Below are 11641 nucleotides of genomic sequence, written 5' to 3'. Positions count from 1 at the left end.
TTACTTGTCCAATGACTAAAACTGTTGCTATCCTTTCCCTGCTAGCTTCCTGCCTCTCAATCCATCAATGTCTCTCTTATCTTGTAAGTACAAGGATGCATTCTGTTACTCCTTAGTACTGGGTGACTCCTTCTCCGGTCCCATCTCATGATGTTTTACCTAACAGGAGTACAAGGACACCTCCCCTTCTTGTTACTGCCCTGTACAGGGTAACTCCCTACACATTCCCATCTCATGATGTTTTACCTTACAATATCCATCAGATTTAGTTGATATTATTTTGCAATAGAGTCCTTCTCAGGAAGGATTATTTGGAATTATATATGATAGATTATTAAAATTATTTCCAGTACTTCATGATAAGATTAAAAAGGCTTGGGAACTGGAATTTGCAAGACCTTTATCTGAAGATCTATGGGACATGTGTTCACATGTCCAAAGATAAATTAGCTAGTATTTTTTCTAATACTAACCCTATTTGTGACAGACGTAAATCTGATATTGCTACATTGACACATTTTTTGGCCTTAGGAAACTATTGGAAAGAAATTTTTAATAACTTTTCAACTATATTCCAGGTGCATCTACAATCCAATCCAATAACTGCTCTTTTTGGGGTTATTGATCCAAACATAGGGAGTTTTTCTGTCCCTGTTTAACGGATTGTGGCCTTCTCTACATTGTTGGCTAGAAGAGCCATCCTATTCAAATGGGAAGACTCTTGTCCTCCAACAGTGTTTTAATGGTTCTCTCATATTATGTCTTGTCTAACCATTAAAAAATTAGATATCATGTATTTGATTCAATAGTGAAATTTGAAGATTCCTAGTGACCTTTTATTTCTTAATTTTATATGTAAAGGTTCCTAATGTGATTAAATTTAATTACTTTTCCAGATGAGATAGAAAATCTTACCTTTGTTTTTTGATTTACGGTAGGAATCCAAAACTATAAAATATATGTAACCTTCAGGATAACCTGCTCAGTTATTTTTTGCTAGGTTTTTCCTTTTTTTTATTAGTGTAGGTTAGGTGCTTTTTTAAAAAAAATTTCACCCAATGCAGTGGAGGAGAGACCGAGTTTATACTGATTGAAGCTTTATCTTAATACATCTCACACACACACACACACACACACACATATAATATATATAAAGCATATATACTGTATGTCACATTGTATTTTCAGTTTCATCCCTTTTTCTTTATTGTATTTCTTATAAAAACCAATAAAAAAAGATTTTTAAAAAGAGTACAAAAGCACACACCACAGGATTAAAGACAATTCTTCCCTGCAACCACCAGGGTCCTGAATGAACTCCATAACATTACTTGGTGCAAATTGATCTTCCTTTTTTTTTTGTTACTGTATGCTATGTATATTGTGCTCCTTATACAGCTGTCTGAATGTTGGATAACCTGTTAGCATGATTGCAGAAGAACCCTTCTCACAATAATAGGTATTTTGTGACAGATAAACTTTAACTAAATTTCTTCCTCTGCTATTAACTGGTGCTAAGCTACAGTCCAGCACCTCCTCAATGTTTAGATTGTTAACACAAATCTGGCTAGTGAGTTGTTATTTATTTGAATATCCGGGGAGAGGAAATAACAACAAATGTAATCCTATGGCTCCACCGCCTGGGTTGATCAGTGACCTTCAGAAGATTTCTAACTGTCCATGTTCAACTATCTTACTCTTTAATTCAATCAAGCCAACTCTTACCAATCTCTATTTTAAATGCACTCAACAAGTATGCATTGTTCCCATGGGTCTATAATTGCAGACATAATTCCTAAAGAAACACATTTTATCTGTAAATTGCTCGTCATTTATTCTGAGAGAGTGCATCTAGTTCTCACGTTTCTGGAAGGATCTGCATTGTTCCAGAAAATTTCACAAAATAGAAACATGCAACCCAGTTATTTTTAACATCTTCCAAATGAGAGAGTTATAAAGAGCAGATGAGAGATGAACATTTAAAACTTTTGTTTTTAGCTATGTTTAAACCTATATCCTTTCAGTTTCATTTACGGAACTGTAATTATAGCAATTTTGCACTTGCAATGCACAATCCTGCTGCTGCAAAACAACAAATTTTGTGACATGTTCATGACAATAAGCCTGATTTTGATTCTTTGTAACAAAATATATTAAGAGCACACCTAGAAATATGAAAATACTATTGGCAATGAAGTTTCCTGGAATCTTTACTTTTAGCTTGATGTACTGAAAATTTGTTACTTAAACAATTGTTCATTCAGGTTCATATAGGAACAGTAACACAAGCAAAGATCATGCTGGGTCTTATCACCGATTAAGGCATAATTCTGTAAATAATTCTGGAACCATACTTGAAGAAAGGCACAACATTACATGAGCACTGAAATCTGTTTAGTAAAGTTTAGAGATAACACAACAATAGTAAGAATTTGTAAGAGTATGCTCTCTAGTTTAGGGATTCAGTGGTTAAAAAGGTCATTACTAAACACTATTGGAAACACAATGGAACATAATTCCATTGTTTAAAAAGTGAGTTGGACAGGCACTTGAGGCTGAGGTAAATGCAGGGCTATAGACAAAAAGACTACAGGGTTTGAGCCCAAGATGACAATGTCTGTGTTTGTTGGATCCGGGGAAGAAGAGGACTGGCGCACAGCACCAGAAAATGGAGAGATCACCCCCCTCCCACCCCGTTTGAGAAGACGATGCAGAAGATATGGCCCAATGGGACAGTGACCACAGCAGCAGACCAGTGAGGTGCTCTGTGACTGAAGAACAACAGGCGAAGGGCTGTTAGCAAATCAAGGCGAGGAACCCACCTGGTGACTTGCGGTCAAAGGACTCACACTGGGCTGTGGACTGCTGGAAACTGGCTGAAGGGGTACCAGATATTGGAACCGGGAAGTGAAAGAGGGTGAAGGGCCCTCAAGGGACCTTGAGCAAAGAAGGTTTCCTGATCATGTCAGAGGGTTTGATCTGGAACTCGGGTTGCCGATGGTTTGGACTGAAATTTGTGTGGTTGCAAGAGGCTACGGGAGGACAGGTGACAAATCCAGACACTCAGTAACTCTGAAGGGATTCTCTTTTGCTTCTCTTTCTCTAACTGTAAGGGGCACCATGCAATTTCTGCTGATGTGAACTAAAAGCAATCTCATGTAATATTACATCTATTTTATTATATGACAATAAAAATAATCTTGAAAACAAAGTCAATACTTTTTCAAAAGAACCTGCAGAAATGTGAGAAGATAGAAGGCCCTGTCCTGCATTAACATTCTCTGATTTATGCTCCAGAATTTTACAAGCAGTTAAAATGTTCTCGATTCTTTAAGGGTTTTTGAACTTAATTCACGAATAATTCCAAATTAATCTACAAAGTAAAACTGCTGAGATTTTAATTTACCCACAAATATCCCATACCACTTAATCATTGATAGAAGAGGAGACAAAATTACTAATTTTAGCAAAGGATTAGTTTGAGCAAAGTGATAATTCACATTTATACTCATGCTGCCTTCTAGTAAAATTAACAAGGGTACATTAATTCATGGTGAGCAAGCCAAAGGTTTATGGGGAGAAACCAGTCTGATTGATCATACTAAAAATGTGAGAATATCAACCACTCCTCTAAAGATCAGGTTGTATTGCAGTGAATGGAACCAAATGTGAAAAGAGGACATAACTGTGAGTCGATATTCCAAACCTATTTAGTGCTGACAACTTAACATTTACATTCAAAGTAATGAGGTCTGACCAATATAAGCTCAAAAATAATGAGTTCAATCAGATGAACATGGAAATAATAATCCAGTTCTAAGAACTGAAACAAATGGGGTGAAAACATTTTAGATTGAATAGTTCAAATATTGGGTTAATAAGAGATGCTAGATTGTGAAGGAAACCAAGATTTTGTACAATGGAACTGTAGCAGGGTAGTATTACCTCAACTATTTACTATTAATTATTGTAAGGAATGCAGAGACCGAATGTCGATCTAATATAAGGTACCATGCAGCTGACAGCTAAACGGTTCCTTTGGCACCTCCCTTTTTTTTGGAGCACAATTAATTTTTTTAAACATTGTTCCACAAGCTAATATATTTAAGTAGTCCATGTGACTAAAACTCAACTAACACAAACAAACTTAACATTTATGGAATATACATCAGATCCTCTGAGTTCTGAGGAATTTCCAACAGGAATATTAACTTATCTGTTCTCTCCACATCAGACCAAGCTTCCAGTATTTTGCTTTTATTTGACTTCTAACATTAATGTAGCATTTTATTCAATTGCCTTGTCTGAATTTCAATACAAAGCCTTTTGTATCACCTTTAAGGGTGCTAACCCAATCAATCCTCTAGATCAACGGTTTACAAACTTTTTTTCTTTCCACTCACATACCATTTTAAGTAATCCCTGTGCCATTGGTGCTTTGTGATTAGTAAGGGATTACTTAAAGTGAGCGGAAAGAAAAAGTTTGAAACCACTGTTTAATCATACCAAATTGACTCATTATGTGAACAGTTTCATAACTCCAAAGAAAATGGCCCAATTACAATTTTTCTCAATCAAAATATTTCAGTAACAATTGGGTCTAGAGCAGTGGTTCTCAACCTTTTATTTTCCTACACATATACCATCTTAAGTAATCCTTTACTAATCACAGTTACTTAAGGTGATATGTGAGTGAAAAGAAAGCCTGAAAACCACTAATCAAGATTGTAACCCATCCTTGTAGTTGCTTTATTATATATTGTATTACAATACTAAATTCAAAGTCCTATTTATCAGTGTGCTACAGGGATTAGATAGCTAACTAAATCATGACATGGCAAATTATGATGGAACAGCTGAGCATTAAATTTCTATATCAAGAAATTATACTCATCTATTCTGAATAGTACAAAAAGTATTCCTCAAAAACTATTCCAAACAGAATTTCATTCTGTCATTTAAATCCAAATTAATAATTCTCTAATATGTCTATCTGAATTAAGGTACTACTATACATACAAGATATACAAAAGGAAAAGATGATCAACCCAAAAGCTGTTTCTCCCTCTCCACAGATGTTGCCTGATCAGCTGAATATTGCCATCATTTTTTGTTCTAATATGAGAAACTGCTTCAGTCAGTACAATTGGTTTTAGTTGAGAATAGATTAGAGTTTTTGCCCAAAATAAATCTGAATGATTCAATTCCTTTCATCTACTAAACTATTTTAATTTTAAACATTTAGGATTTTATATTTGAGCAGCACAAAATGCAAATATGGAAGTGAATTTTCAAAGCTGTTGAAATAATTTCATATTTGGAATAGCCCACTGCACAAAAATGGGTAAAAATGTTATATTATTGAGCCTTTTTTCCCCTCAAAACATGCTTTTTTTTTGCTCTTTGTGGCGATGGTAAAACTAATGCACAACATGATTTGAGAAGTTGCTTAAATAAAGAGAAATGCAAAAATGCTTCTTAAATGCTTCTTATCTTCATCTTTTAAGGTGGTGTTTTGCTTTGGTGTTTTATTTTGTTGACTGTTTTATTTTAAGGGCATATTTCATATTTATTGGGTAAAATCAATAATCATTAACAGATAAATAGGTATGATTTGAGATCAAAACTGAAATATATTTGTAGCTTTTATTCATATATCCAATTCAGAAGGTGAGTTCATCATTAATGATATACAGTAATACTTCATAATCTTCATTAAATGCATAATTTTGGAAAGCTAATATAATCAGTTCATGTTTAAAATAACTAATTTATAATGCTATACTATCACAAGGAATTGAAAATTATCTTCCAGACTTTTTTTTAAGCTACAAGATCAAATTTGATGGTATGCCTCATTAAAAAAAAAATCACCTAGTTTCTTGAAAGGTAAACCATATTCAGCATTGTCTGAAAAAAGTCAATGGATTATAAACAAAATGAACTTTGGTGAATTGATATGACCAAAGTTGAAAACATTTTTGGTGTTCAAACATTTTTAAATGCAAAACTGCACTCTCAAAAGATCCAAAGGATGGAACTGTGCAAAATCGTAAAGCAAAGCAGCAATCTTTTAAAAAACGGAAGATAGTTTTCTTAAAAGGTCTGAAGCACTTTGAATTTTGCAGTCACTATCTGAAATACAAATCTGAAAGACTGGTTATTGTGCCATGGTGATGAAAAGTTGAATGCTGTGTTATTGTGTATAAAATTCTTATTGGAAACATCTAAATCTGAGAGTCTATTTATGGTGGTTTAGACACAAATATACTCCCCAATGTGTATTATTAGAATTCAACTGCTCAGTAGAATGTTCCTACGATGACCAAAAATAAACAGTACCTTGCTGGATGCTTTTTTCTTGTTTTTGGTTGCCTCAGGTGATTATTCACAAAGTAACACTGATGTTACAAACCATTAAGGAGTTTACAGTCCAATGATTTAAAGTTTCCTCATAATAATTAGCATTACAATATTAGGGGAAGGAAACGGTTAAGAAATTTCATTCTATCTACTGAAAAGCCTGATGAAAACGTGGTAGGGTTGTTGTGCTCAAATTGGTTGAGAAGACTGTTGATAAGGGATGCAGAGCATTGAGATTAATGCTGCTACCAGCTTCCTGTGAATCCTGGTACTGGGGTGGGAGAGGAATTAGAGATGTAGGAGAATCCTCCTGTGTATAACACACACCAGAATTGCCCAAAGAAACTGGCTGATTCAATGAAGAATTATTTAACGGTAGGAAACTTAATAACTGAGAAAAGTCTAAAGATGATGTATTTGGAGGTTCACTGAGGAGTGCTGGGCTTTTTGAAAACAAAATATCCCCAGATCCATCACCCAAAGACCCTGGGTGGGACTCCATGCCTTGTTTCAATGATGATGATTGAGTGTCATGGGCAGATGGAAGCAAATCACTATGTACATCCATTAAATTGCTGTCTATTTCACTCTTTAATGGTTGTCCTTTTTCAGACATTGCAATGGCGTATGAGGTAGAACCAAGAAAATATTTTGAAGAAAGTTCTTGAGGAGAGCGAATTGAAGTCTCAATTTCTAGTGGACAACCCATCCCTAAAGGTAATGGAGTCGAGACCATTTGATTTGTTGCCCCTAATGTTTGCATGGTCTGAATATGGGCACTATAGATATTCATTTGTAAAGTGTTTGTAAATGATCTAGCTGTTAATTCATTGGAAACTACGGAACTTAGCTCATCTTTTAATGACAATGAACTATTAGAGCCAAGTAGATCCATAAAATCTGATGGTTCTGTTTTCACCTTCAGCAGTTCCTGCGAGTGACTTTTCTTCATGTGGCGGGTCAGATGGTCCTTCCGACCAAATCTCTGAGCACAATACTGACAAAGAAAGTCTTTCCTTCCTGTATGTACAACCAAGTGTCTTCGAACATCTTTACGAGTGTAGAAACAACGGTCACAATGATAACATTGGTGTTTTTTTTCCTTTGTCCCACTAGATGACTTGCCAGCATGTGTCTTCAGATGCTCCAATAACACTCCTGTGCTTTCAAATGTTTGTAAGCACACTTTACAAGTAAGGTCACCACTAGTTGCAGAATGCAGAGCTAAATGACGCTTAAAACCAAGCTTTGTATTGTAGTTTTTCCCACACTCCTCACACTTGAAGGTTTCCTTGTTTGGATCATGTGTTTGCAGATGATTCTTTAGATGATCTTTACGATGGAACATTTTCTCACAGTAAGTACATTTGTGGGTCTTCTGAGGTGAATGGGTGGCCATATGCCTTGAACAGACACAAGTGATTATTTATACCGGAAACCTCATGTGTACGAGCTCTCCCTGTTAGGAGATAGGTATTCTGTTACGTATAATCAAAGATCTGCAGATGCTGCAGTTCTGAAATAAGTACAGAAAGTACTGGAAATACTCAGCAGGACAGGCAGTGTCTGTGGAAAAAGAAACAGATAACATTTTAGATCTAGGAACCAGACCTAAATCTGTTAACTGTTTCTCCTTCCATAGATGCCCAAACTGTTCAGTGTTTCCAGTATTTTCTGTTTTATAATCTGCAATTAATGAGGTCTGATTACAATTAATCTTTCAAAATCAATGTTGTAAATTTACTTTCCTTTGTTTTGGTAAAGGCCTTTAAATATTAAAATAAATTTGTGCATTCTTAAAATCATTTTAAATCATGAAAAATACATTTGTACTAAATTTATGGCCACCTAAAATTTAGACCAAAGATTAAACTTTGAATGTCAAAGTATTCCTTACCAGTTTTTAAAATTTCTATGCAATCAAAATTTGTTGAATAATATGAAAATCTGACTGTACAAAAGCCAACGATCTCAAGTTCACAAAATTATAATGGCCATGGATAGTTTTGCTATGGTTTTGATCAGAACAGATGACAACGTGCATCAGAGATACCCATGGCCTTGCTGAAAAATGAGTAAGAACGAAACACACTGAAATAATCAGAAAGCCACTGGAGATCCTATGGAATCCCTTGAAGAGGTCTAATCTTGGTGAGGATCCTTGTCTCTTGAACACTGTGCCAGATATGATTCCACTGAAGATTGCAAGCATATGAATGACAAGGCACAGAGAAGGTGTTTAGTAATTTACTTTAGCTTCATGCTTAATCATTGACAAATGTTTTATTTTTTAAATTAATTTTTAAAGTATTTAGTTCAATTTTAATTCTAAATGTCTGAGATGGTCAAAAATTTTAAGCTGATTTTCTTGCTAGCTGTTAAACATCTCCCTGGCTTAGTTGCTATCTGGGGTATTCAGAGGTAAGGCCTCTACACGTGATCACCGAAAACCCCATTATGATCTGAAAGAATAGAGTCTCTACCTATGACATAAGCAAGCATGGGAATGGACAGAAACTGGCTCATTATTAATGCTGGAAAACACTTAGCTTATAAACTAAAAAAACAAGCTCTTTTTTTCTAAACTTAGAATGAATATTGTTGATATTTACGATAAGGAATTAACAAGGTTTCATGCTTTTCTAGCAGTTCTGTACCAAGTTTCTGTTTGCTATTTTAATATAGGATAATAACTCAAACAGATTACTGTAGCTATTAAAATAATGGTGAAGAATGGTTAGGAGTAACATGATAATGTTCACTAAACAAGATTTAAAGCCTACAGTTGTTGGGATTATCCATTCAGTAATTGGACACCTTTCCAAAATTAAACACATTTCAAAGACTCTTCAATCATGCACAATTGAAAACAATGATTCCCTTTAGTAAAATCAAGCAATCAATAAATGGGATAGAATGTTTTACTGATTTACACACTATTTATGAATGTAATTACCACTTTTATGTAATTGATGAGGCAGCATAATTGCAGTACAATTTATGATTCAGCATAATACACTGGCAGAATGTTTTCAAAACAAAATTCCTTTCCAGGTTGGAATTTAGGAAAGATGGATTTTTTTTTCCTCAAGTAAGAAATGTACTAATAATACCAAGACATTGTAAAATGTCTGTTAATTATGACATCTTCCTTGGGTAAACATTTACGTTTGATACAAAGCATGCGAGTTTAATCAAAAAATGGATAACAGAACTAATAATCGGACATTAATTGAAAGAAATTGGAATATTTACACATCAATTATGTAATCATGCATTTTAAAAATTCCACTTTTTAATAGCTATATTAACAGGTTTGAGTTATTACCCCATGTAAAAACAACAAACAGGAATTTGATGCAGAAATAGTAAACATCCTTATTATTAAAACTTATGAAGGGTAACAATTAGAATATTTTATTTTCAAATAACCTTGTAGGAATATGGATGGTGAAACGTGATATTACTCTCCAATGAAATGTTTCACAAATACAAATAACTCTATCCTGATCATCCATCTGTGAACTATTTGAACAAACAACAGTCTTAAACATAAACATTTTCACTCAGACTGATAAGAATATTTAAAGAGACACTTAATAATATTTAAATTGATCTGAAATGTTTTTATCTCTGCAGATGCTGGCTGACCTTGCTGAGTATTTCCAGTACTGTGTTTTAACTTTAATTAACTCTTAACATTCGGTTTAATTGGCAAATTAATTACTGATTCAATACCTTGTCTTTTAAATGCAGGCCATTATCATATTGGCAAAGGGCACTATCACAACACACACATATTCACCAAGTTCAACATAATGCATTATTTATGCTGGCAATACTTCCACTGTCAAAGCTGCAATGTTTCTTAAAATGTCACTGAATATCAAATATATTCTAATTCATCAAAAATTTAAAGACCAGTTAAACATCTTAGAAGTAAAATGAACTGACAAAGATAACATGAAAACAATCTAAAAACATTAAACTGAAGTGAAATAATTAAGGAAAGAACTTACCTTTTTCTTGCTTTTTTAGTTGCAACTACACAATCCCCATGGCTATTTATGGGGCAGAGATCCTGGGCCAAGTTAAATCACGAACAGAATTCAAGAGCCAAATTAATTTTTTACTCCTGCTCATCCTCCTTTTAATTATTTTTTTTTATTTACAACATGGTAGAAGTCAATTTCGGTCATTTAAAACATGGTGCCCAATTACATCCAAATTAACCTATAATGTTTTGAAGGGTGAGAAGAAACTAAAGCACCCAGGGAAAACCCACATAACCATGCCCATGTACAAACTCCTTAGAGACAATGCTGAATTCGAACCCGGGTTGCTAGCACTGTAATAGCGTCGCGTTAACCATGGCTGCCCCTGCCACATCTAAATCTCTCTTTGTAACATCTAGCAGCTGAATGAATCCACTACTCTGACATTCAATATGTCCTGAATTTCTATGTTTGACATTGCATGTGTTAATTCCTGGACTTGTTCCTGTTTGCTTCTGCTTGCGCTAACAAGTTGGATTCGGGCCATTAACTTTTTAAATACATCAAAAATACCCACATTTTAAATCATAAAATAATTAAATGAAAGCTTTGAGGTTGTTTTTCTTTTGATGCACTGGCAATCCAGGTGCACAATATTCCACTGGTTGAGATTTTTGCCTCTATTCATCTCTGTAACACAATACAAAATTTGCCCAGAGGGAGAAGAAATTAATCAAAATGTCAATTTTCCAATTGTTTCTTGTAATCAAGGGTGCATGCACCAATTATGGCTCATTATTTGGCAATTATCTTAAATCATTAAAAAAATACTTCAACCAATTTGCTGTAGACTCGTTCAATGTCTATTCTGAAGATAATTTCCTTCAATGAGTTTAAAATGAGGTCAATCTGAAATTTAGAATTACTCTCAAGTTAGAAGGTGAAGTTAGCAGAGGCAAATATCCTCAATTAATAAAAAGTAATAATATCTACTCTGAATAGTTTACCATACCTCAGTAGTTTATACTTAGACACAAATGCCTTGGTACAGTCCTCGTGTGAACACTTGTAGGGTCTTTCTCCAGTGTGCGAATAGGAATGTACTTTCAATTTCTCAACACTAGTAAAGATCTTTCCACACAACGGACAAGGAAAAGATTTTCTGGATTTGGTTTCATGACGTTTACGTTTCCCTGCTAGAATTTTCTGAGTATTTGTTACTTCTAAAAGATCACCAGGGATGACAGTGGCCATCGCAGTCCTACTGCAGACGTAATTACTGG

The 11641-nt window shown here is 34.4% G+C and overlaps 1 protein-coding gene across 2 annotated transcripts; it reads right to left on the bottom strand.

Moving 5' to 3' along the window:
- Positions 1–5853: 5853 nt before the first annotated feature.
- On the bottom strand, positions 5854–11625 carry plag1 (pleiomorphic adenoma gene 1). 2 transcript variants are annotated; one of them, XM_069921457.1, is made up of 2 exons: positions 11371–11625; positions 5854–7766 (listed from the first exon to the last, which is right to left on the bottom strand). In XM_069921457.1, the coding sequence occupies exons 1-2, from the start codon at positions 11610–11612 to the stop codon at positions 6512–6514; spliced, it is 1497 nt and encodes a 498-aa protein (XP_069777558.1). In that variant the 5' UTR covers positions 11613–11625; the 3' UTR covers positions 5854–6511. The 2 variants fall into 2 exon arrangements, with proteins under 2 accessions (XP_069777558.1, XP_069777559.1); XM_069921458.1 differs by having other exon boundaries at positions 5854–7822; positions 11371–11457.
- Positions 11626–11641: the final 16 nt, after the last annotated feature.

The sequence above is a fragment of the Narcine bancroftii genome, chromosome 2, assembly GCF_036971445.1.
Source record: "Narcine bancroftii isolate sNarBan1 chromosome 2, sNarBan1.hap1, whole genome shotgun sequence".
In the NCBI taxonomy this organism is placed as follows: Eukaryota; Metazoa; Chordata; class Chondrichthyes; order Torpediniformes; family Narcinidae; genus Narcine; species Narcine bancroftii.
The sequence above is the reverse complement of the archived record's forward strand: the minus strand, read 5'-3'. Positions and strand labels throughout refer to the sequence as shown.

Coding starts and splice junctions, on each gene's coding strand:
- plag1 (XM_069921457.1), bottom strand. CDS start 11,612: ATGGCCACTGTCATCCCTGGTGATCTTTTAGAAGTAACAAATACTCAG. Junction 7,767..11,370: donor TCTAAGTATAAACTACTGAG/GTATGGTAAACT, acceptor TGTCTGTTCAAG/GCATATGGCCACCCATTCAC.